Genomic DNA, 24,966 nt, shown 5'->3' on the forward strand with positions numbered 1-24,966 from the left:
TCCCCCAATGCTCAGCTTGCTGGGAGTTTTGGGGGGTTTTTAGGGCGTTTTGGGTTGGTTTTTTTTTTTTTTTAGGGTGTTTGGGGTTTTTTGGGGTCCGACGGCGAGAGCGGCGCTTTCTCCCCACCCTACCCAAGAACGTTTCCGCTGATATTAAACCCGACCCGGAGGCATGGCGAAGGAACCGACTTTCTCACCCCCCCGCCCCCAAAAAAATGACCTCAGCCTGCTGGGTTCGGAGCTTTTTTGGTTTTTTACCTTTTTAAAGCATTTTTCTCCCTCTCCTGCCTGTCGGGCGAGAGGCACTGACGGGGCCTCTCACCCACGGCCCCGGCATCGCCGCCCGCCTGCATCCCGGGGGCCAATTCCCCAATTTGGGGGGCGGGGGGGGGGCGGGGGGAATAGCTACAGGTTTTAACCCGCAAATGCCAATTTTAACCTGCAAATTCCAAGTTTTCACCTGCAAAACCCCTCCCTGCCGCCGGCAGGAGGATCCAGGGGCCAAACCTGCTGCAAAAACCCACCTCGCGCCCTCCTCCAGCCACTCCGTGACCTGCAAAACTCATGTCCCCGATGGAATAAGAGGGGGGGGGGTGGGGAAAAAGCCCAACTAAAAAGCTGATGTTGCCCCCGATGTTTTCGGGAAGGGGTTTTTGCAGGAGTTTCCTTAACAGACTCCTCTGCATTTTTGCTTTTATTAACGTGGCGGCTTTCCCGAGGCTGCTGTGACGATTTTGCAAGAGCTAAAACATCTCCCGAGTTAAAAATCCAGCCCCTCCGGCACCTCCGCAGAGGGAAACGGTGAGGAGAAAGGAGGGAGACGCCGATTTAGGAAGGGAAAAGCTGGATTTGGGTGTTTTCGGTTGGAATTTCTCCGGCTTTAGGGTTTTTTTTTCGTAATATTTGCTGGGCTGGGGACACGGAGCTGATGGAGGCAGTTCAGAAAATAGAAATGCTTCTGCAAGAAGCAAATCCGTTGGATTGCCAGTCCCCAAAAGGCTGATCTTAGCAGGAAAATTCCAAATTTGCCCCTAAAAAACAGCTGGGGAAACGTTTCTGCTATTTTTCCCTGCTTAAAATGGTGCCTCGCCATCCTGGAGCTGCATCTGCACCCCGGAGCTGCACCCCGCACCCTGCTTTTGCATCCTGCACCCTTGCCTCCCACATCTGGATCCCATGCCTGCACCCCGGAGCTGCACCCCGCGGCCCACCTCTGCAGCTTGCCTCCTGCACCCCGAACCCTGCACCCCCAATCCTGCATCCGCACCCTTCATCCCACGCCCTGCGCCCCGCTTCTTGCATCCTGCAGCTGCCCCCTGCATCCCGATTCTTGCATCCCGCATCCCAAACCCTGCGGTTGCGCCCTGCATCCCGCGCCCTGTGTCCTGCATCCGCACCCTTCATCCCGCATCCTCCATCCGCTCCGTTTCTCCGGAGCAGGTGTGATATGGGAGAGCGGCGTTCCCAAAGCAGGGATGAAGCGGGGAGGCTTCCCCATCCGCGGGGGCTCCGGTCCCCTCCCCGGCACATCTGGCAGGCAGATGTGGCCACGCAGCCGGGCTCTGCCTCCCAGATGGGGGGGACGAGCGGCGAAATCCCACTACGGAATTCGAAAGCCGTAATTTTTCCTTGGAAATTTGCATTTCCCGGCTCGCTGCACGCACTCCCCGTCTCCAGGGGTGCCACGAGGTCCCTGTGCACGGCCGGGCCTGCGCCGCGATGCTCCGGGGCCTCCATCCCATAGCTGCACCCCAAATCCCGCTTCTGCATCCCGTGTCCTGCATTTCCCACCCCGCATCCCATAGCCCACATGCGCCTGTACCCTAAATCCTTCTTCCGCATCCTGCATCCCACCTCTGCATCCCAAATCCCGCTTCTGCATCCCGCGCCCTGTACCTGCCATCCTTCACCTGCGCCTTAAATCCCGTTTCCCGTCACCCTGTCCTGTATCCCACCTCTGCATCCCCTGTTCTGCATCTGCATCCCGAATCCTGCATCTGCATCCCAAATCCTGCATCCCACATCTGCACCCAAACTCCTGCTTCTGCAGCCCCTCGCCTGTGTCCTGCATCCGTGTCCTGTGTCTGGAAACCTGCATCTGCATCCCAAACCCTCCATCCCCCATCTGAACCCCCAATCCTGCATCCTAAATCCTCCATCCCACTTCTGCATCCTAAATCCCACTTCTCCATCCCCTCTCCTGTGTTCTGCATCTGTCTCCTGTATCTTCCACCTGGGAATCTGGGTCTGCAGCCTAAATCCTCCATCCCAGATCCTGTATCAGCTTCCGAAATCCTGTATTTTTTTCTTAAATCCTGCATCTGCATCCTGAGTCCTCCATCCCCCATCTACATCCCAAATCCTGTGTCCCCCATCTGCAACCTAAATCCTCCACCCCACATCTGCATCCTAAATCTCCATCCCACATCTGCATCCCAAATCCCACATCCCACATCTGCATCCTAAATCCTCCATCCTGCATCCTGAATCTATATCCTAAATCCTCCATCCTGCACCTGCATCCCAAACCCTCCATCCCACATCCTGCATCTACATCCCAAATCCTGTCCCCATCTGCATCCTAAATCCTCCACCCTGCATCCACATCCTAAATCCTGTCCCACATCTGCATCCTGAATCCTGCATCTCCATCCTAAATCCTAAATCCTCCATCCCGCATCTGCATCCTAAATCCTACATCCCACATCCGCATCCTAAATTCTCTATCCTAAATCCTCCATCCCACACCTCCATCCCAAATCCTCCATCCCACACCTCCATCCCAAATCCTCCATCCCGCATCTCCATCCCAAATCCTCCATCCCACACCTCCATCCCAAATCCTCCATCCCGCATCTCCATCCCAAAACCTCCATCCCGCATCTCCATCCCAAATCCTCCATCCCACACCTCCATCCCAAATCCTCCATCCCGCACCTCCATCCCAAATCCTCCATCCCGCATCTCCATCCCAGATCCTCCATCCCGCATCTCCATCCCAAATCCTCCATCCCAAATCCTCCATCCCACACCTCCATCCCAAATCCTCCATCCCGCATCTCCATCCCAAATCCTCCATCCCGCATCTCCATCCCAAATCCTCCATCCCGCACCTTCATCCCAAATCCTCCATCCCGCACCTCCATCCCAACTCCTCCATCCCGCACCTCCATCCCAAATCCTCCATCCCGCACCTCCATCCCAAATCCTCCATCCCGCACCTCCATCCCAAATCCTCCATCCCGCATCTCCATCCTAAATCCTCCATCCCGCATCTCCATCCCAAATCCTCCATCCGCCATCTGCATCCCAAGTCCTCCATCCCGCATCTCCATCCCTAATCCTCCAACCCGCACCTCCATCCCAAATCCTTCTTCCCGCACCTCCATCCCAAATCCTCCATCCCGCATCTCCATCCCAAATCCTCCATCCCGCACCTCCATCCCAAATCCTCCATCCCGCACCTCCATCCCAAATGCTCCATCCCAAATCCTCCATCCCACACCTCCATCCCAAATCCTCCATCCCACACCTCCATCCCAAATCCTCCATCCCGCATCTCCATCCCAAATCCTCCATCCCGCATCTCCATCCCAAATCCTCCATCCCGCATCTCCATCCTAAATTCTCTATCCTAAATCCTCCATCCCACAGCCTGAATCTACATCCTAAATCCTATATCCCACAGCCACATCCTAAATCCTCCATCCCACATCCTCCATCTACATCCCAAATCCTGTCCCCATCTGCATCCTAAACCCTGCATCCCAAATCCTCCATCCCAAATCCCGCATCCTGCGTCCACATCCTAAATCCTCCATCCCACACCTGCAGCCTCCATCCCGCGCCCTCCATCTACGTCCTAACCCCTCCACCCGCCCTCCGCGCCCCGAATCCTCCATCCCGCCTCCCCCATCCACCGCCTCCCCACCTCGGCATCCCAAATCCCGGCGCCCGGCAAAACGACCCGCGCCCGCCGGAACGCCATGAATTTGTGATGACGGGGGAGAAGCCGCCGCCCGCGCCGCGATAATGTTGGTTTAAGGCATTTTGCACGCTCCGGTGCCTCTCTGAGAGCGCCTTGTCCCCAGCGGGGCCGCACAATGGGCGCTTTCAGGGACCCGGCTCCGCGCAGCCCCCTTTTCACCCTGAGCGATCCGAAAAAACCCCTTTTATCCCCCTAGGATTTCCCCCTCCAACCCCGAAAGGTGAAAATATTCCCCCCTCCGGAGCAAAAAAAACCTTAAAAAAAAAATCTAAAAATTCAGGTTGAAAAATAATTGGGAGGATGGAGCCTGGTTAACGCGCGAGACCGAGGCGGAGCGCGAGCGGCGCGCGGCCTCTGCCGAAGCATCCCGGGGGCGAAATGCGCCCCGGGACCCCCCCCCCCAAAATCACCTGCTGACGGCAGGTAAACGGCACAAAAAATTAATTTCTTGCTAAAAGGGAGGCTTTTCCCTCGCAAGCCTTGCAAAGGCGAGACCCACTCGTGCAACGAGTTGTGTCCAGCCTCCCACCGCCCCCCCCCCCCCACCCCCTTAATTCCCAAAGCAAAGCTTTTATATTATTTTTTTTTTTTTCCCCCTTTAGAAATATAAATTCCTGGGGGGAGTGAACCAGAAAACCCTGTATTCAGCCTAATTATCCCCCCCGGCTGCAATCTGTGATCTCGGGGACAATTAAAACCGCTTAATCCCGGCTGAAAAGCAAACAAGGTCGGAGGCGGCGGTGGCGGCAGCCTGCTTCCCCCTCGCCCGCTGCCGGGGTCTCGCAATATAAATACGCAATTAAAAAATCGCCGCTAATTGCTCGGCCCGAGGGGGGTTCCCACCGAAAAAAAGCTGGGCGGAGGGATATTAAAAAAAGAAAAAAAAACACCAAAAAAAGGGGGAAAACCACCAAAAAAAGGGGGAAAACCACCAAAAAAAGGGGGAAAACCACCAAAAAGAGCGTTTTCTACCCCAATCGATGCAGCTTTGGGGTGAAACTGGGGAGATGGCTCAGGGTTTGCACCCTGGGGTGGGTTTTTTTTTGGGGGGGGGGGGATGCTCTTTTTTGGGGGGGGGGAAGGGGTTAAGCCCTGGCTCTCCTCTCTCGCTCCAGTGCTAACAACCCCTGGCAGCTCTGGGGCTCGTTAGCCCTTCCCGAAAAGCAATTAGAGAGGTTGGAAAATGAGGGCAGCTGCCTTGAGCCAAGGCAGGAAAGGGGGAGCGAGGGGGGGGGGGGGGGTCAGCCCCGAAATCCCGCCGGGGTGTAACAGGCCGGTTTCGGGCTGCAGGGCTTCGGCGGAGACCCTGGACTGGGATTTACGCTGGCTGCGCCATCAGTAGGTTTCAGGGTGAACGCCATCAGGAGGTTTCAGGGTGAACGCCATCAGTTAGGTTTCAGGGTGAACGCCATCAGTTAGGTTTCAGGGTGAACGCCATCAGGAGGTTTCAGGGTGAACAAGCCCCACGCTTGTTGAGATCCCCCCCCCAATTAAAAAAAAAAAAAGCTGTATTGCACCCAAACCACCCCCCAAAATATGGAATAAACCGGGTTCTATCGCCCCCCACGATGCCGCTGCCCCTTTTTGGGGTGAAAATAAGCTGGGGGGGGGGAACTGACCCCTAATTGCTATTTTTTATTTAACACCTTTTTTAATTGGCACCCCAGGGCCCCCGGTTTGCATCGCCCCCCCCCCCCCCAGCACCCTGGCTGCACCCATCAGGCCAGCCCAGCACCCTCCGCGGGCCGGGACCCGTTGCGACCCCCCCTTCGCAGCACGCGGCCTCGCTTCGTTCCCCCCCCAGGGCTTTATTGAACCTTTAAAATCTGCGGCGCGCGGTCGGTCGCCTTCACGGCGTTGGGGTGCTGCCGCGGGAGCCCCGCCAGGAGGAAGAGGAGGAGGAGGAGGAGGGGAAGGAGGCAGGAGGGGTGCAGGGGGCTCAGGTGGCGGGCAGCCAGACTTTCTGGGTGCTGATGATGTCGCTGAGCTTGCCCTTGATTTTCAGGAAATGCCTCTTGAACTCCAGGCCGTCGCCCTGCGCGGGGAGAGGTTGCATCGACTGGCACCCACCTCGCGCCGCTTTGCATCGCTTTGCACCCACCTTGCACCGCCTCGCGCCCGCCTCACGCCGCTTTGCACCCACCTTGCATCGCTCTGCACCCACCTCGCGCCACTTTGCATCGCTTTGCGCCCACCTTGCACCGCCTCGCGCCCGCCTCACGCCGCTTTGCACCCACCTTGCATCGCTCTGCACCCACCTCGCGCCGCTTTGCATCGCTTTGCACCCACCTTGCACCGCCTCGCGCCGCTTTGCATCGCTTTGCACCCACCTTGCACCGCCTCGCGCCGCTTTGCATCGCTTTGCACCCACCTTGCACCGCCTCGCGCCCGCCTCACGCCGCTTTGCACCCACCTTGCATCGCTCTGCACCCACCTCGCGCCGCTTTGCATCGCTTTGCACCCACCTTGCACCGCCTCGCGCCGCTTTGCATCGCTTTGCACCCACCTTGCACCGCCTCGCGCCGCTTTGCATCGCTTTGCACCCACCTTGCACCGCCTCGCGCCCGCCTCACGCCGCTTTGCACCCACCTTGCATCGCTCTGCACCCACCTCGCGCCACTTTGCATCGCTTTGCGCCCACCTTGCACCGCCTCGCGCCCGCCTCACGCCGCTTTGCACCCACCTTGCATCGCTCTGCACCCACCTCGCGCCGCTTTGCATCGCTTTGCACCCACCTTGCACCGCCTCGCGCCGCTTTGCATCGCTTTGCACCCACCTTGCACCGCCTCGCGCCGCTTTGCATCGCTTTGCACCCACCTTGCACCGCCTCGCGCCGCTTTGCATCGCTTTGCACCCACCTTGCACCGCCTCGCGCCCGCCTCACGCCGCTTTGCACCCACCTTGCATCGCTCTGCACCCACCTCGCGCCACTTTGCATCGCTTTGCGCCCACCTTGCACCGCCTCGCGCCCGCCTCACGCCGCTTTGCACCCACCTTGCATCGCTCTGCACCCACCTCGCGCCGCTTTGCATCGCTTTGCACCCACCTTGCACCGCCTCGCGCCGCTTTGCATCGCTTTGCACCCACCTTGCACCGCCTCGCGCCGCTTTGCATCGCTTTGCACCCACCTTGCACCGCCTCGCGCCCGCCTCACACCACTTTGCACCCACCTTGCATCGCTCTGCACCCACCTCGCGCCACTTTGCATCGCTTTGCGCCCACCTTGCACCGCCTCGCGCCCGCCTCACGCCGCTTTGCACCCACCTTGCATCGCTCTGCACCCACCTCGCGCCGCTTTGCATTGCTTTGCACCCACCTTGCACCGCCTAGCGCCCGCCTCACGCCGCTTTGCACCCACCTTGCATCGCTCTGCACCCACCTCGCGCTGCTTTGCATCGCTTTGCGCCCACCTTGCATCGCTCTGCACCCACCTCGCGCCGCTTTGCATCGCTTTGCGCCCACCTTGCATCGCTCTGCACCCACCTCGCGCCGCTTTGCATCGCTTTGCACCCACCTTGCATCGCTCTGCACCCACCTTGCGCCCACCTTGTGCTGTTTTGCACCACCTTGCACCCATCACGCGCTGCCTTGCGCCCACCAACGCCGCCTTGCATCACCTCGCAGCTACCGTGCGCCCACCGGCCGCTGCCCTGCGCCCATCTTGCATCACCTTGCACCCACCAACACCGCCTTGCACCCAACCTTGCATGGTCTTGCATCATCAGCTTGCACCCACCTCTCACGGTCTTGCACCCAACCTTGCATGGTCTTGCATCATCTTGCATGGTCTTGCATCACCTCGCACCCAACCTTGCATGGTCTTGCGTCACCGTGCGTGGTCTTGCATCACCTTGCACCCACCTCGCACCCAACCTTGCATGGTCTTGCATCACCATGCACGGTCTTGCATCAGCTTGCACCCACCTCGCACCCAACCTTGCATGGTCTTGCATCACCGTGCGTGGTCTTGCATCACCTCGCACCCACCTCGCACCCAGTCTTGCATGGTCTTGCATCACCGTGCACGGTCTTGCATCAGCTTGCAGGGTCTCGCACCCAACCTTGCACAGTCTCGCAAGACCCTGCATCACCTCGCACCCACCGCGCGCCCCCCCGACGCCCCCCGCTCACCTTGGAGAGCCGAAAATCCACCAAAATCTTGCTCTCCATCTCCACCAGGTTCACCTTGAAGATGAGTTTGTTGTTCCTCCTGTCCGTGGTCGAGATGGTGACCTGCAAAACGACAGCACCCCCCCCCCCCCCCCATTATTTGCAGATGCGACGGCGTGATTTTGCACCCCAGATTTTGCACCCCAATCCCTACCTGGTTCGTGCAGCTCTTCTTCCAGCCGTACCCCATCTTCTCACAGACCTCTTTCAGGGCGCGGTAAGAGCCGTCGGCGTCCAGTTTGGTGAAGAAGCGCGTCATCCGCTTCACCAGCCGCTGCCACGGGCTCTGCCGGCCCCAAAAACGGGGTTGAAAAGTTATAAATCCCGCAAAGTTGCAGCCCCGGCTCTGCAAAACCGCGGCCTTGAGAGGATAAATATTGCAAAGCTGCACCCCCTGATGGTGAAGGCTGCGAGTTGCATCTCCCAGGTTGCAAAGTTGCATCTCCCAGGTTGCAAAGTTGCAGAACTACTGCAAAGTTGCACCTCGAATATTATAAAACCTGCAAAGCAGCACCCCCAATATTGCAAAGTTGCTCCCTAATATTATAAAGAGCAGAAATCTGCTTCTTAATCTTATATACGTAATGCAAAGTTGCATCACAAGTATAATAAACACTGCAAAGTTGGACCCTGATGTGCTAAATTGGATGCGAAGCTGCATCCCAAACACCGCAGTTGCACCCTGATAGCGTAAATGCTGCAAAGTTGCACCCCAACCACTGCAGAGTTGCATCCTGATACTAAAAATACGGCAAAATTGCACCCCAAATACTACAAAGTAGCACCCCGGGATGACAGACACTGCAAAGCCGCATCCCCAATATTGCGCAGTTGCATCCTGGTATTATAAACGCTGCAAAGCTGCACCCTAAACATTGCAAAGTTGCATCCTGATACTAAAAATACTGCAAAGTTCCGTTCCAAATACTGCAAACTTGCACCCTGGGGTGATAAATAATGCAAAGCTGCATCCCCAATATTGCGAAGTTGCTCCCTAATGTTATATATGCTGCAAAGCTGCACCCCAAATGCTGCAAGGTTGCACCCCGCGATGATAAACCTTGCAAAGCTGCACCCCAAATACTGCACAGTCGCACCCCAAATGCTGCAAGGTTGCACCCCGCGATGATGAACCTTGCAAAGCTGCATCCCAAGACCAAAAAACCCACGGCAAAGCTGCATCCCCCATATTGCAAAGTTGCATTTTGATATTCGAAATGCTGGAAAGTCGCGCCCCCAAACACTGCAAAGTTGCACCCCGACACAACGAAGCCTGCAGAGCTGCACCCCGAACACCGCGCAGCACCTGGGAGGAGCCGGGGGTGCCGAGGAGCTGGCTGTTGACCAGCATGTGGTCGGGGCAAGCGGGCTGGGAGAAGCTGATGCCCTGCACGAGCTTGTCGATGCTGGCCGCCCCGCTCTCCCAGAGCGCCCCGCCGGTGCCGGGCTCCGGCTGCGACGTGGAGTAGCTCGCCTTCTCCTCGCTGCAATGCAAGGGGAGACGGGACATGAGGGACGGGGGTGCAAAGGAGAGATTGCACGGGTGGGGAACGGGGAGGTATCGGAGCAGGGGAATTGCACCGCTGTGGGATTTTGCAGGATTCTGTACGACGGCGCGTACGCAAGCAGGGTAAACGCAGCCTTGTGCGTGGTTTCCACCAAACCACCTCCTGGTGAAAACACAGGGGAAGCCCTGCAACGTGCAAAGAATTGCAAAGTGCAAAGCCTCGCAGCGTGCAAAGCCCTGCAGGGCGCAAAGCCCTGCAACGTGCAAAGGATTGCAACGGGCAAAGCCCTGCAGCGCGCAGAGCCCTGCAACGTGTAAAGCTTTGCAATGCACAAAGCCCAGTGGCATGTAAAGCCTTGCAATGTGCAAAGCCCTGCACCGTGCAAAGAACTGCAAAGCGTAAACGCACTGCAACGTGTAAAGCTTTGCAAAGTATAAAGCCCGGCGGCACGCAAAGCCCTGCAACGTGCAAAGCCTTGCAGCACGCAAAGCCCTGCAACGTGCAAAGCCTTGCGCTGCGCAAAGCCCTGCAACGCCCCACAGGGTACAAAGCCCTGCAACGAGCAAAGCCCGGCACCGTGCAAACACGCGGGAAAGCTCCTGCTTCCCCCGCAGCAACGAACCCCAGCAGCACAAACCCAACGAGGCGACCTGGCAGCGCCCAGGCGCGCGCTTGCGAGCCGGAGCGCGCGGGGAGGGATGCAAAGGGGACGCGGCGGCTCACCCCAGCGCGCTCTTCACCGGTGAGAAGTCCGTATCGGAGCGGACGGGCTTGGAGAAGCCGCCGGGGGAGTCGGCGACGCCCCCCGAGGACACGCGGGCCCGCTTGACCCCTGCGAAGGCAGAAGACACCCAGTGACCCCCCCAAATCTGGGGGGACGAGCGCGTTCCCCGCCGGCCCCTTACCCTTCTTGAGGGGTTTGCTGTACCACCGGTCCTTCTTGATGTCGGGGATGGTGATCCTCGCCGTCGGGCTCTCCGTCAGGATCTTGTGCAGCAAAGCTGAGGGAGACAGAGCGGGGAAATGGCGATTGCCGGCGCGGCATCGGGTGCTGCCGGGTGCCGGTTGCTTACCTAAGGGTGCCGAATCGATCTTCTTCCAAGGCGGGAGGTAGGTTTTCCTCTCCTTCCAGTCGCTGTATTCCTGGCAGCTATCGCTGGGCTGGTCCCAAGGCAGCTCTGCCGGAGGAGAAAACCCGCTGCGTTACTGCACCGGTGCAGAGGGAGCAGGGAGAAACGGGGGGATGCAGCCAAGGAGGAAGCACGGCAGGGTTTGCACAGAGAGGTTTTGCAAAGGGGGTAATAAAGACCCGTTCTGCGTGGTTTGAAAAGGGGGCAACGTGCAAAGGCGTGCAGCGTGCGAAGGCGCTGCAATCTGCAAAAGCCCTGCGGCGTGCCAAGGTCTGCAACGCGCGAAGCCCTGTGGTGTGCAAAGCCCTGCAGCCCGCGAAGCCCTGCGGCGTGCAAAAGCCCTGTGGCGTGCAAAAGCCCTGCGGCGTGCAAAAGCCCTGCGGCGTGCAAAAGCCCGCAGCAGCACCGACTACACCACCGCGGCGATTTTCTGTGCCCTTCACACGCCCCCCCCCCCCCGTTTCACGTGCGTCCCTTGAGCATCCTCTCCGCCCCCCCACCTTCTGCGTTCCATAGGTCCCCCCATACGTTGCCGGCGGCCCACCTCCGGCCAGCATGGCCGTCAGCACCACGCCGCAAGCCCAGACGTCGACGGGCTCGGCCCGGAACTCGGGGCGCCGCAGCAGCTCGGGGGCCACGTAGGGCAGGGTGCCGCACATCTTGTTGAGCAGCCGCTCCCGGCCGTTGTGCCTGAAGACGGTGGCCAAGCCGAAGTCGGAGATTTTCAGGTTGTCTGGGCCCAAATTCAAAATGAAAAATTAAAATTAAAAGTTGAAATAAAAGTTGAAATACAAGTGCCAAATTTCCAGCGCCAAATTTCCAGCGCCAAAATTAGTCACGATTAAACTGTCACGATTAAAGGTCAAAATTTCAAAAGTAAATTTCAAAAGTAAAGGTCATAAATTCCAGAATTAAATCCCAGAATTAAATCCCAGCACCAAATTCCCAGCACCAAAATCCCAGCACCAAAATTAGTCACGATTAAACCGTCACAATTAAAGGTCAAAATTTCAAAAGTAAATTTCAAAAGTAAATTTCAAAAGTAAATTTCAAAAGTAAATTCCAAAAGTAAATTCCAAAAGTAAATTCCAAAAGTAAATTCCAAAAGTAAATTCCAAAAGTAAATTCCAAAAGTAAATTCCAAAAGTAAATTTCAAAAGTAAATTTCAAAACTAAAGGTCACAAATTCCAGAACCAAATTCCAGAACCAAATTCCAGAACCAAATTCCAGAACCAAATTCCAGAACCAAATTCCAGAACCAAATTCCAGAACCAAATTCCAGAACGAAAGGTCGGGGGGCGGAGCGGGCTGCGCCGCCTGCCCCACCTCGCTCATCCAGCAGCAGGTTCTCCGGCTTCAGGTCGCGGTGGGTGATGCCGATGCTGTGCAGATAGACCTGGGGACGGAGCGACGGGTCAGCGCCGCGCGGGGACGCCCGCCGCCAGCGCCGCCAGCGCCGCCGCACTCACCACGCCGGCGATCAGCTGCTGGAAGAAACGCTGCGCCTCCGGCTCCGGCATCCCGATATCCGGCTCTGCGCGAGGAGAATAAGGGGAAGAGCAACTCTCGACCGTTTCGGGGTTAATTTTTTAACGCGCCGTTTTCTATAAAAGGTGTTTTAGCGGGCGTACCGATGCGGTCGAAGAGCTCGCCGCCGCTGCAGTACTCCAGGAAGAGGTATTGCGTGGCGCCTTCCCGCCGGTGCCCGTAAAATTTGACGACGTTCTCGTGGTTGAGCATCTTGTTGATGCAGATTTCCTTCTTGATGTTCTCCGGGCAATCGGCCGCGCGCTTCATGTCCACGATTTTGACGGCTACGGCTTCCTCGGTGCGGCGGTTGACGGCCAGCTGCACCCTGGGGCCGGTGGGGGGTCAGCGGGGCGCCCAGCGGGCAAGCCGTGGGCAAGCAGCAGCCGTGCGGTGGGCACGTAAGGGGCGCGCAACAGCCAAGCAATGGGCAAGAAGCGGGCACGCAAGGGGCAAGCAGCGGGCAAGCAGTAGGCACGCAAGGGGCAAGCAACAGCCAAGCAGTGGGCAAGCAGTGGGCACGCAAGGGGCAAGCAGCGGGCAAGCAGTGGGCACGCAGTGGGCACGCAAGGGGCAAGCAACAGCCAAGCAGTGGGCAAGCAGCGGGCAAGCAATGGGCACGCAAGGGGCAAGCAGTGGGCAAGCAGTGGGCAAGCAGCGGGCATGCAAGGGGCAAGCAGTGGGCAAGCAGCGGGCATGCAAGGGGCAAGCAGTGGGCAAGCAGCGGGCATGCAAGGGGCAAGCAGTGGGCAAGCAGCGGGTATACAAGGGGCAAGCAGCGGGCAAGCAGCAGGCATGCAAGGGGCAAGCAGCGGGCAAGCAGCGGGCACGCAAGGGGCAAGCAGCGGGCAAGCAGTGGGCAAGCGTGGGCAAGCAGCGGGCACGCAAGGGGCATACAACAGCCAAGCAATGGCCAAGCAGCGGGCACACAAGGGGCAAGCAACAGCTAAGCAAGGGGCAAGCAGCGGGCACACAAGGGGCAAGCAGTGGGCAAGTAGCGGCCATGCAATGGGCACACAAGGGGCACACAACGGCCAAGCAGCAGGCAAGCAGTGGCCATGCAGCAGGCACATAAGGAGCATGCAATGGCCAAACAGCGGGCCCACAAGGGGCATGCAACAGCCAAGCAGGGGGCAAGCAGTGGGCACAAAAGGGGCAAGCGGTGGCCATGCAGTGGGCAAGCAGCAGGCACACAAGGGGCATGTGACGGCTAAGCAGCGGGCAAGCAGGGGGCATGCAACAGCCAAGCAGGGGGCAAGCAGCGGGCACAAAAGGGGCAAGCAGTGGCCATGCAGTGGGCAAGCAGCGGGCACAAAAGGGGCAAGCAGTGGCCATGCAGTGGGCAAGCAGCGGGCACAAAAGGGGCAAGCAGGGGGCAAGCAGGGGGCACAAAAGGGGCAAGCAGTGGCCATGCAGCAGGCAAGCAGGGGGCACGCAACAGCCAAGCAGGGGGCAAGCAGCGGGCACAAAAGGGGCAAGCAGTGGCCATGCAGCGGGCAAGCAGCGGGCACAAAAGGGGCAAGCAGTGGCCATGCAGCGGGCAAGCAGGGGGCAAGCAGGAGGCACAAAAGGGGCAAGCAGTGGCCATGCAGTGGGCAAGCAGCGGGCACAAAAGGGGCAAGCAGCGGGCACAAAAGGGGCAAGCAGCGGGCACAAAAGGGGCAAGCAGCGGCCATGCAGCGGGCAGGCAAGGGGCGTGCAACAGCCAGGCAAGGGGCAAGCAAGGGGCAAGCAGGGGGCGTGCAAGGGGCGTGCAAGGGCCGCGCCCCGGCGGCAGCTCCCCGCCCCCCGGCCCCGCCGCACTCACTCCCCGTAGGCGCCTTCGCCCAGCGTCTGCACCAGGTCCCAGTCCTCCACGAAGGGAACCGCCATCCCCGCGACCGCTATCGCGACCGGTTCCGCCACCGGTTCCGGCCCCGCTCCCGCCACGCTGCCTTTTCCCGCCAGCGCCACCGCGCCGCGCCACGCCCCGCCCTGCGCGCGCAGCGCGCCCGGGCCCCGCCCCCCCTCCCCTCCCACCACGACCCAATCCAAATTTTCTCTCAAATCCACTCAAAGCAGCAAAACGCCCCCAAAAATCCCCTCCCCCGCGGCGGGGGGGGGGGGGGGGGGGGGGGGGGGGGGAAGCAGCAGAATTTGGGGAAAAACCCACTAAAATCGCTTTTTTTTTTGGTCTTTAATTATTATTATTATTATTTTTAATTCCCCATTAATCAATCCCCGGTTAAAGCCGTTATTTCCGATTTGGCGACTGTTCCGTGCGTATATAAAAATCACTCCCCGGCAGGCAGGGGCAGGCAGGGACGGGCAGGGACGTCCCGCTGCTGCCTGCGCTTACAAACGGTATAAAACAAAAAATAAAGCCACCCCCCCCCCCCCCAAAAAAAAACCCCAAAAATCCGACAAAAAAGAAAAAAAAAAGAAACACCCCAAAATATTTCTGCTTCACAGGTCAGTGCGGTGCGCAGCGCGGCCGGCGGCAGCTCCTCTACGTTCTCGACAAGCCGCGGTTATCCAAATCTTTCACCTGAGCGGTAAAAAAAAGGTTGGGTTAGGTGAAATTTAATGGTTTTTTCCCAAATCTGGGGGGTTTGGGCTTGTTTTGGGGCCGTACCTTGTATATTCGGACCAGCCAGTGCTCTGTGGTGTACGCCTCCTCCAGCACGTCCAGCTCGAAGTCCTTGTTGCCGATTTCGGCGTTCCTCACCCGGTCGTAGCCCGGCGGTCGCTCTAGGAGAGGGCAAAGTACAGGCAGCGCTGCCGCGTCGCACCCCGAAGATGTTGGGGGCACAGTGGGGTGCCCCAAAAGTGGTGTCCCCCCCCATGGGGGGCGGTTTTGGGGACTTACTGGCCTCGGTGTAGACCTGGCCGAAGCGGTAGTAGCACATCTTGTACATGAGGCAGTTGAGGAGCACCGGGGAGCCCTCGCGGTCGACCCGAAACTCCCCCGTGGGGGTGTAGTAGTCGTGCTCCTTGATGTGGCGCCCCGTGTCCGTGCTGCCCCCGATCCGCACCATCCACAGGAACTTGTTGATGTCTGAAAGGTGGAGAGCAAAGAGTTGGTGGCGAGAGCAAGGAGTTAAGTTGGGGGGCAAAGAGTGAGGAGTTGAGTTGGGGGACAAAGAGAAAGGAGTTGGGGGACAAAGAGAAAGGAGTTGGGGGACAAAGAGAAAGGAGTTGGGGGCCAAAGAGCAAGGAGTTGAGTTGGGGGCCAAAGAGCAAGGAGTTGAGTTGGGGGCCAAAGAGCAAGGAGTTGAGTTGGGGGCCAAAGAGCAAGGAGTTGAGTTGGGGGCCAAAGAGAAAGGAGTTGAGTTGGGGGCCAAAGAGCAAGGAGTTGAGGGCAAAGAGTTGAGTTGAGTTGGCGGGCAAAAAGCGAGGAGTTGAGTTGGGGGCCTAAGAGTTGAGTTGGGGGCCTAAGAGTTGAGTTGGGGGCCTAAGAGTGAGGAGTTGAGTTGAGGGCAAAGAGCTGGGGGGCAAATACTGAGGAGTTGAGTTGAGTTGGGGCAAAGGATGAGGAATTGAGTTGGGGGTGAGCAAAAAAGGTACACGCAGCTTTAAGAGAGGAGCATTTTGGTACCGTTTCCACTTCGCAGCCTCAGCTGAAGGTGGGACTTTGCTCCTCTGAGAGTCTTTTTGGATGGGTTTGACCCAGCTCAGAGCAAGATCTTACCGTCAGACGAATACCCAGTGAGGCCTCCGAAGATGACAAGGACGTAGCTGACGTCCAGTTCCCTCATGATCTCGTAGGCTTTCTCCTCCGTCGATGCCATCGCCTGGAGCAGACGCGGAGTCAGTCACGCCACGCGATGCCCCCAGAAAGTCAGGGCAAGGCGGCAAGCGAGGGCAGGACCTACCTGACCGACGCGGGAGATGTGCGTGTTGTTCCAGGTGTTGTTGTCCACCAGGATGGTCCGGTTGGCCATGGCGGTTATCTGGTACCCATAGTCCCACCAGGACATCACCTTTGCGTCCTGCACCCAAACACCAGACGTGCCGTCAGCGCCTCGGCGGACAACGTTGGGTCCCCGCTGCCCCAGTTACCCCCGTCCTTTACCTCCGGCGTGTTGTGACGCAGCCAGTAATAAGCTTCTCGGAAGTCATCAAAGATGATCCTGCTGCCGTCCCCACCCCGGGCGGACAGCACGATGGAGGGGGAGGAGTACGCCTCGCTGGTCACCCAGGTGGAGTGGAAGGTGTAGGTGATCAGGAAGAAAGCCATGACCAGGATCATGCCACTGGCAACCTGGGGGAAGAAACGGGGGTCAACGCTGGAGGGAAGAGGCCACCAGCCTCCTGCACTTGTCCCCACCAGGACTAGGTGTCTCCTCCCCCTTCCCGAGCCGGCCCAATGCTCACCTCGTTTTTGATAGGGTAGGTGGAGTCTTGCTGCTTTTTGCTCTTCTTGTCCGGTCGGCTGATATCCAGGTTCTTCATGTAGGTGGACAACACCTGAGAAACCCCGATGCCGGACAGGATGCACATCACCGGGGCCAGCACCAGCATAAGACGCACCTACGGGCAGCAGCAGAAGAGTCAGTGCCTGTTGGAGAAGAAATCAGGGCAGAAATCCAAGAGAAGAGAGAAATTCAACGCCATCCCTATCGCAGCACCTCAAATTCAGCAGAAGCATCAGCCTCCAGATAAACCCGTCGCTGATTTTTTTAGCGGGTGCAGGCTGGGAGCTGCCACCATCTCAGACACCCCCAGGAAAGTTCTCTGAAGACCTCAAAATTGGCCAAGGTGCAGAATTTAACGCCCTCGGGCAATCTTAGGTGGAGCCAAGAATTAGGAGGTGCCTCCACACCAGAAATCAACCCGCATTTAGGGCTTGGGGTGCTGGAGCGAGAGTGGAAACGGGCTCCTAAGCAGCCCTTCGGCATCGGTCCTTGCTCGGATACCTGGAAAAATTGTTTGGGTTTGCAACTCGGCTATGGGAGACCAGGAAGGGAGACCCAGTGGCGGACAGCGGTGGCCACATGGAAGCGAGCAACACCAAAACCAGTAAGTTTTGCAACGTCACATTCCCTCGCCGTGCAGAGGGGCGAATAAACCAGTTTTAAGGAAGGGAGAAAAGCCTCATGAACGTTTCCACCGGCTCAAGGCGGAAGAACCATCATTAACGAGTTCAGAAAAATAAACTCAATCAGCTTCGTTAAGACCATTTCGTCATCCTGCTTGCGCCCAGCAGGCCGCAGCGCTCACCATCACAGCGGAGAAGTACATGCTGGTCACCCCGTACATGATGATAAAAATGCGGGCGTCCGAGAGGTTACTGAAGCAGTAATACAGACCGACTGCAAAGGGGAAAGAGAAACGGGTCAGGTTCACCTTCACGATCCGGTGCCCGAAATAAAAAAACAGCCGGCGGAGGCAGGCAGCGCTCCACGGCAGACTCGGCACCGTGAGGAGAGAGAATAAAACCCTTCCGGCGTCGTACGTTGATGTAATAAATCGGGGATGTGACGACAGCGGCGCCGGGCTCACCTGGGAACATGAAAACGAGAAGCTGCAGGTCAAAGTAGTAGGAGGACCAAGTGGTGGGCTGGTGCTCGGAGACGGAGGCGATGATGGGGATGTTGTTCTTTGCGTAGGAAGGATCCAGCAGGGAGTAGAAACGCCCCGTCCACGGGGAGATTTTCCCTAGGAAAGAGGAGGAAAAAAAAAAATAATCATCTTCAGTTCCAGCAGAGTAACCAGCAACGCCGATACGTTCCCTCACAGGGGAAGCACGTGAATGAGCAATCCTGGACCTCGTTTAACATCTCTGTTACTCAAAACTGCCATTTTAGAAAGGGAACACAGGGCAATTTTACCCTAAAAAGCCTTCTCCCCCACCCGACCTACATTCTTAGCATCTCTTCGCTACTACAGATCGACACTCGGTTTCTGAAGCATCGGCTCAGCGTCCCCAGCGCGTGCTGAGTCACGGCAGGTTTCGCTCTGCGCCTCGTGTCACCCGGAGCCCAGATCTTAGAGCTGCTTCTTCAATATTTCCCCGCTAACGCAGAAATTAGGGCAGGTCCCAGCCTCCTCCGTAGAGGGAGGCTCGCGAGCACTGAAACCGCAGTGCGGGCAATAACGCGGAATTAGGATTGACAAATTACGTGCTCTTCAAAGCAAGGAAAAGAAAAGAAAGCGAGGCAAAGCCGGCGGCGAAACGCGCTCATCGTCAGGCTACCTGTCAGCATCAGCACGGCCCCGATGGTGAGGAGGACGAAGCCAACCAGGGAAATGACGCTCCTGAAGAGGATTTCGAACTGCTGCGGGTTCAGCTTGCTCCGAAGGTAGTCCACGAAGGCGTGGATCTGACACAAGCCGAAGACGCCAAGGGCAGCCATGTGCTCCGAGGAGAGGACAGGCTGCAAGCGGAGGAGAGCGTGATGAGCTACGGAGGAGAACGAGGGTCGCGTTGCGCCCGACAGCGGCTTATTTTTACAAATCGCTTCTCAGCAAAGTCACGGGTAAACCGTCCCTTCCCCGCGGACGGCACGGCTGGCACGAGTCGCTTCCTTACATCAGCTTCGATTCCCAGATAGGAATCCACACGGAAAATTACACCGATTCTTGTGAAAACCTGAGCGAAGCGGGCATTTTTCCTGCTATACCAAGACGCACACGGGCGTGAGCCTTTCCTTCACCGAAAACAGAAATATTTTCAAGAAAGGCAACCGGTGCCGTGAAGGTTGTTTGCAGTTTTGGAAGCCACCCGGCACCTCCAAAACCTCATCTTGCCGAAGGTCGCAACGAATCAGCGTAACGGGGGCTAGAACTAGAAGCCAGCCCCCACTTATAACATCAACGGCGAAGGCAAGAAGAGAAACGGGGTGCCGCCTCGCTGTTGTTGTGCTATAACCCACGAAACGACCGTCCTTGAGTCTGCAAATCATTCCGGTCCCCACCTGGAAGCCAACAAAGGAGATCTGCATGGAGAGGATGGTTCCCAAGCAGTAGACTGTGCAATAGGCTACGTAGATCCTGTGGGAGAAGCGTCCGGTCAGCATCAGCACAAGAACGTGCAAGGGGATGAGGTTAATCAGAAAGACGTAGCCACCCCACGAGGAGACCTGCCAAGAGAGAAAAAAAAACAAAAAACCCAAGTTCCAGGAGGGAACAGGTCGCACAGGAGAGGTCGAAGGCGGCGGGTTTGATTTTCCTGGGATCGCGCGCGGGATTTTCCCCTGGCGCTAACGCCAGCCGGGATCTGCTCTCTCCCAGGGCGTCCTCAACAGTCACAGCTGCCAGAAGGCCAGGTTTTTCAACGCTATTAGTAAAACTTTGCGCAAAAACCCGCTAGTTTTGCTAAGTGGAAATGAATGAAGAAAGCATCCATTCCGTTTTCACGCCAAGCCCTTGGCAGAGGTTCTAGCTCCCTGAACGCAAGGACGCAGGAACGGCACGCCGTGTATTTTCGGTCCTCGGAGTCAGAAATACTTCGGCGTCGGGAGAAGGAACGCTTACCATGTAGAAATAGGCAAGAGCGCACATTGCTGCCCAATAGATGGAGCCCGTTTTGACGGCTTTGATCCACATGTAGTAGGTTAACAGCATGCAGAAGATGGCGATACCTGGGTAGGACACAGAAAGGTCAAAGGAAGCTCACGCCAGCCCTGAAACGTTAATGTAACCCCTGGGGCGCGGCAGAGCGCTCAATTGCCTTAAAAATAGATATAGAAACGCTTTTGCTGCTCCATCAGAAGACGGACCAGCACCTCGCACAAAGAGCCAGGCCTGGGAAAAGGGTTTCATCTCTGATTTCTAAAAGACTGCGATGTTTGTGTCTTACTGTAGGTAACAGCTCAACGTGGCTTCTTCTAGCCACACCAGCTAGCCTTTCCGGACACAGCGACTCCTTACGTGGCCACTGAGAGCCCAGCTATGGGAGAGGAACCTGGATCCCCTTCTGCCCTGGGCATCGATGACGAGATTGCCGCCTTTGCCAGCCCCAAAGTCATTGCCGGAACAGAGATAAAACCACGGGGGAGCCACAGAGCAGCTCCGATCCCAAGCAGAGCTGGTGGAGGCGGCAAAACCCTTTTTGACTTGCAAACAAGGGCATTCGGGGAACGGGGTGCGCTCGCTGCCGGCATCGGGAAGCGCTCCCTCTTCCCAACTGCGGAGGCGAGAACAACCACCGGTCTCCGAGCCGTCGGGTTAGTAAACCGCAGGGACCTGGCAGGGCTCGCTGCGAAAGGATGGTTTTTCTGTCGTGCTCCGTAGCAGCTTTGCCATCGTTTCCCAAAGCTGTTAAAGGTTTCCCTGCTCCGAGTGCCGCAAACTCACCTTCATTATCGTAGGAGCCGGCGACGGATCGAGAGATGTACCCGGGCACGACGGCGATCATGGCGGCAGCAAGGAGTCCTGCCCCTGCATCCTGGGGAAAAAAAACACAGCCAGAGGGTGGAAAAGCCATCGGTTTTTTGGACTTTCATTATCATGCTGTACCACCCAGGGCTATGCCTCAAAGGAGTAAAAACTGAGCGTTACAGTTAAATTTTAAAACGGATCTTCCGCTTCCCAGAAGTTCTGGGGTTGGTGGTCACCTCCAAACCTGCGACACAGCCGCGAGCCGCCTTTCCGAAAGGCACGCGGCCCCTGCTCCTCCGTAAAGCGAAAGCCTCCAAGGTAGCCCCGACCTTCCCCTTACCTTGAGCTCTTTGGTGAGGTGGTAAGTCACTATGGTGGTGAAAGAGGAGAAGAGCGGAGCCAGGAACACGCAGACGTTTCGGATGTCGATGGTGATGTGGAAGAAGTGCAGCACGTGGTAAATCGCCGCCGATGTGATCATCAGGCCTGCGGGACAGAAACACCACCGTTATCGGGGTGCTCTCGGTCCGCTCGCGGCACCGGGGGTCGTTTGCTCGCGATGAACAGCAGAGCAGCCGAAAATCTCGCCGGGAAGGAGCTGCTGCTCGGGATGCCTCGATGAAGGGTGTCCCCCGAGCTCCCCTCCTCTCCCCGCTGGCGCTCAGGGCTCTGCTCCGCGTACGCTACCCGCCCCTCTCCCAAATCTGCTCCTCTTTTCCCCTGTGCGAGGCGCGTTTCGGCTCAGCAGAAGCCCAACGGCTTACCTGGATAAATGGTCCCACCGATAATCCTGCCCAAGGGGTACCACGCTCGGTCGTCAAACCAGTTGTGGAATTTATAGAAGCCCTCCTCCGCCAGAAAGCGGGTTGTGCGGTAGTTAAAATACCTGTAACGGCGACAAGTGCTAAGCATCCCCGCATGTATAGATACATCGACCGCTCACCGCTCCTCGCGTCACAACCCCAGTCCTTAACGAGCGTTCAGACAACGAGGCAGCTTTGGACAGGCCAAGTACCAAACCGCGTGCCCGTTGGGATACCCTTCTCCGACGTCTAGGGGTAAGAGCGCGTCCTAACGGCCGACCGCGTGTTTTCCATGCCGAGGGAACTACTCCATTTTCCCCAGACTACCCCAAACCTCGGCTGCAAAGCTTCATGCCTCCTCCCAGGGGGTTTAAAAAGCGGGTTTGCAAAGGTAACGTTCTCCCTCGCGCCTGATTTAACCAGCAACAACCCTGGGACGCGGACACAAGCTGTCCTAGGAGCCCCCTCTCCTGTTGTGCCCTGCTCAGGCAGAGAATCACCAGCATAAAAGAGGTGTTGGGCGATTACCCCAAGTTAGATCTCAGTCCTGGGAACTGAGAGGTGAATTTTGGGTCCAGAAGAGGAAAAACTAGCTGTACTGAAAACCGCCCTCCAAATCCCTCCTCCTCAACGGGGATTAACTTGAGCCCAGCAACCACCACCCAACTTCCGCGCGCTCCAGAAGAGAAAAACCTCACAAAACGGGAGGAAGACACTCACGGGTCAAATTCATGGATGACGCTTTCGAATCTTAAGACGGAAAAAAGCCTCGTGGAGAAAGCTGCAACCACAGAAGAAGGGCGGAGTGAATTTACAACACTCACTGAGCCAGAGTTTTGTCAGGTTTCTCATCTACTTTCACTGATTAAAATGGTTTCCGTCTCAAGCTTGTCATTAGGAAGATAGAGAAAGACGTGTTTTTCAAAAGAATCGATATGGAAGGAATAAAAGCGTTCGCTCAAGAGCTTCGCAACTATAAAAAAAGAGAAGGAGCAGAGGCAGCTCCATCCCGGGGTCCCCCTTCGAGGGCACGAGCAGCCCTCCGCACAGCCGGCACGGCAGGACACGGACTTACACAGCACGGCTGCCATCGACAAGATGAGGAGCTTGAGCAGCGTGTCTTGCTTCTCGTAGGAGAGCCGGAGAAACCCTAACTTGGTCATTTTCGCATCAAAGGCGGAGATCGAGGACGCTTGAACACCTGAAAACAAAGAGGGAAGGTGATCAAAGAGCGAGCCAGCTCCACGACGTCTCTAAACGCTTCGTAAAATAGGACCTTAAACACCCCGCTGCTGCCCAAGGAGGCCGTCGTCCACCCTTCAGGTGCTTTCGCTGATCCGTGCCTCCCTCCCCAAATCCCCTTGCCTCCCATCCTCACCTGATGGCTCGCCCCAAGTCTCGGCGGAGGTTTTTCTTTCTTTTACAGAGACCAGAACTTCTTCGGGGCAGAGGACGCGTCCGTTTCTCTGCGTACAAAACAAAACCCAGGTGTAAACTTTCAGCAAAACGACTAAGTTTTCCCTGCTTGGTCTCTGGAACTTAACCACCATCTGTAAGCGATGCACGAAACAGGTAACCCATGGGGATCGCGAGAATTCGGCGCTGCATTCTCGTATATAGGAGGTCTGAACGGCTCCTGGCCGCTCCCGTTTGGAATTATTGATGTTAAACATATACATCCCAGGGATTTCCTACCGCGGACCAGCACAGTCGGTCAGCTTTGCTTCTATCGGACAACTTGACCGTTGCATTCAACCTCCCTGGGCGGAGGAAAATCCTAGCATTAGGCACCAAGGAAGTGAAACCGTGGCCAGAGAATAACGTCTTGAAAACACTCTCGTTTCTTTAAAATACTTCTTTGCCCAATCAGTCCGGAAAAAAACCCGCTCATCCCTGCTGATTCAGTCCCAGAACTGGTGGGTAAACCCTCCGTTCGCATCTCTGAGCTACAACGCCGGGGGGGAGCAGATTGGGACAGGCTGAGATTTAAAAATAAAATACAAACTGGGCCTGGGTCCGTCTGTGACCCAGAAGCGATTCTGACTTGCACGCGTTCGCCAATAATTGACAGGGAAACCAGCCCGTGCTGTAATTATTTCCTGGTTCCCCTGGATAAGAAACAGCAGCTAGTAACGATCACACACAGATGCTTCCCAGGCACGAGCGGCTCTGCCAGGGCGGCACCACCGGCACCCCCATTTCCACACCTCTGGCAGATGACTCACAGGGTGCTGGGGGACCCTTCGCCACCCAGTACCGCCAGAGGGGCTGGGGGAACCGGTCCCTAGATACTGGGGGGGGAAGGAGGAAAGGCTGTCCCTGGGCTGTGGATGGCCTCGCTCTTGCCACTGGCCCCTCCAAGCTCGCCTGTGCCCTACGAGACACCGTGCCCCCCCCCCCCCCCAGCCCCCTGTGCTGCGCCCTGCACCCCGTCGCTCCACGACCCCTCGCCCCCCAGCCCTGGGCACCCCGTAGGTCCGCACCCCAAAGGCTCCAGCCCGACAGCCAGCAGTGCCTCACCCCACGGGCCTGGGCACCCCACAGCATCGCCCACCCCAAAACCCACGATCCCACAAGGCTGGGAACCCCACAACCCCTCACCCCACAGGCCTGGGCACCCCACAAGCCCACAGACCGTCACCCCACGGGCCTGGGCACCCCACAACCCCCTCACCCCAAACCTGGGCACCCCACAGGCACCCCACAACCCCTCACCCCACAGGCCTGGGCACCCCACAACTCCACAGACCGTCACCCCACGGGCCTGGGCACCCCACAACCCCCTCACCACAGACCTGGGCACCCCACAGGCACGGGCACCCCACAACCCCTCACCCCACAGGCCTGGGCACCCCATATCCCCACAGCCCCCCACCCCACAGGCCTGGGCACCCCACAGCCCCCCACCCCACAGGCCTGGGCACCCCACAACTCCACAGACCCTCACCCCACGGGCCTGGGCACCCCACAGCCCCTCGCCCCACAGGCCTGGGCACCCCATATCCCCACAGCCCCTCGCCCCGCAGGCCTGGGCACCCCACAGCCCCTCGCCCCACAGGCCCCCGCCACCCCTCAGCCCCGGGGCCGCGGCCCTCACCCGGGCGCCGCGCTCGGCCCCGCCGCCCCGGCCATCCGCCCCGCGCAGCCGCCCTTGCCCGCCGCGGCGGCCCGCCCCCCATTGGATCTCACCGACGCCACTCCACAAGCGGCCGCGCTCATTGGCCGCGGCGCCGGGCTCTCAGCCGAGGGCGGGACGCCGCGCGCCTCGCCCGTCGCCCTCCGATTGGCGGAGCGCGGGGCGGGCGGGGCCGGCTGACAACGAGGCGTGACGTGTCCGTCTGGGCTTGGGGAGGGCGTGACCGGGCGGGTCACGAGGGCAAGGTCACGTGGGCGGATGCGGAAGCGAGGGGCCGCTCCCGCCACACGGGTGGCGCCACGTGGGCGGGGAAGGGGCGCGGCGGGGCCCGATCCCCCGCGGGGTCCCGGTCCCCCGTGGGGTCCCCCCCGCCCGGCTCGGCGGCAAGGAGCGGGCAGG

At 58.1% G+C, this 24,966-nt stretch overlaps 2 protein-coding genes across 4 annotated transcripts; both read right to left on the minus strand.

The window, feature by feature from the left end:
* Nucleotides 1-5,775: 5,775 nt before the first annotated feature.
* On the minus strand, nt 5,776-14,303 carry CHEK1 (checkpoint kinase 1). 2 transcript variants are annotated; one of them, XM_087763477.1, is made up of 12 exons: nt 14,132-14,303; nt 12,429-12,652; nt 12,267-12,331; nt 12,124-12,193; nt 11,341-11,529; nt 10,740-10,844; nt 10,572-10,667; nt 10,390-10,498; nt 9,465-9,642; nt 8,313-8,444; nt 8,120-8,221; nt 5,776-6,023 (listed from the first exon to the last, which is right to left on the minus strand). In XM_087763477.1, exons 1-12 carry the CDS (start codon nt 14,194-14,196, stop codon nt 5,928-5,930), a joined length of 1,431 nt encoding a protein of 476 aa, XP_087619603.1. In that variant the 5' UTR covers nt 14,197-14,303; the 3' UTR covers nt 5,776-5,927. The 2 variants fall into 2 exon arrangements, with proteins under 2 accessions (XP_087619603.1, XP_087619602.1); XM_087763476.1 differs by having other exon boundaries at nt 10,572-10,844.
* Nucleotides 14,304-14,504: 201 nt separating this feature from the next.
* Nucleotides 14,505-24,805, minus strand: STT3A (STT3 oligosaccharyltransferase complex catalytic subunit A). Of its 2 annotated transcripts, none has more exons than XM_087763316.1 (19): nt 24,621-24,805; nt 22,810-22,897; nt 22,507-22,632; nt 22,152-22,212; nt 21,393-21,514; nt 20,969-21,114; nt 20,605-20,695; nt 19,783-19,889; nt 19,224-19,388; nt 18,503-18,683; nt 17,809-17,964; nt 17,527-17,618; nt 16,681-16,836; nt 16,379-16,567; nt 16,179-16,295; nt 15,995-16,097; nt 15,173-15,361; nt 14,939-15,054; nt 14,505-14,851 (listed from the first exon to the last, which is right to left on the minus strand). In XM_087763316.1, the coding sequence occupies exons 1-19, from the start codon at nt 24,648-24,650 to the stop codon at nt 14,813-14,815; spliced, it is 2,274 nt and encodes a 757-aa protein (XP_087619442.1). In that variant the 5' UTR covers nt 24,651-24,805; the 3' UTR covers nt 14,505-14,812. The 2 variants fall into 2 exon arrangements, with proteins under 2 accessions (XP_087619442.1, XP_087619443.1); XM_087763317.1 differs by lacking the exon at nt 24,621-24,805 and adding an exon at nt 24,529-24,593 and having other exon boundaries at nt 14,506-14,851.
* Nucleotides 24,806-24,966: the final 161 nt, after the last annotated feature.

Source organism: Nipponia nippon, unplaced genomic scaffold, assembly GCF_047370975.1.
Source record: "Nipponia nippon isolate SJK-2023a ecotype South Korea unplaced genomic scaffold, ASM4737097v1 scaffold_28, whole genome shotgun sequence".
NCBI classification, from domain to species: Eukaryota; Metazoa; Chordata; class Aves; order Pelecaniformes; family Threskiornithidae; genus Nipponia; species Nipponia nippon.

Bases quoted from the DNA above. Each gene is read 5' to 3' on its own strand.
- CHEK1 (XM_087763476.1), bottom strand. From the start codon at position 14,196: ATGGCGGTTCCCTTCGTGGAGGACTGGGACCTGGTGCAGACGCTGGGC. The intron at 12,194-12,266 runs GTGAGTGCGGCG...CTCCGTCCCCAG, and splicing joins AGCAGCTGATCGCCGGCGTG to GTCTATCTGCACAGCATCGG. The intron at 10,499-10,571 runs GTAAGGGGCCGG...CTGCCTTCGCAG, and splicing joins CAGCAAACCCCTCAAGAAGG to GGGTCAAGCGGGCCCGCGTG.
- STT3A (XM_087763316.1), bottom strand. From the start codon at position 24,650: ATGAGCGCGGCCGCTTGTGGAGTGGCGTCG. The intron at 22,213-22,506 runs GTAAGTCCGTGT...CTGTGGTTGCAG, and splicing joins GTCGATGGCAGCCGTGCTGT to CTTTCTCCACGAGGCTTTTT. The intron at 21,515-22,151 runs GTGAGTGTCTTC...TCGCCGTTACAG, and splicing joins GTCATCCATGAATTTGACCC to GTATTTTAACTACCGCACAA.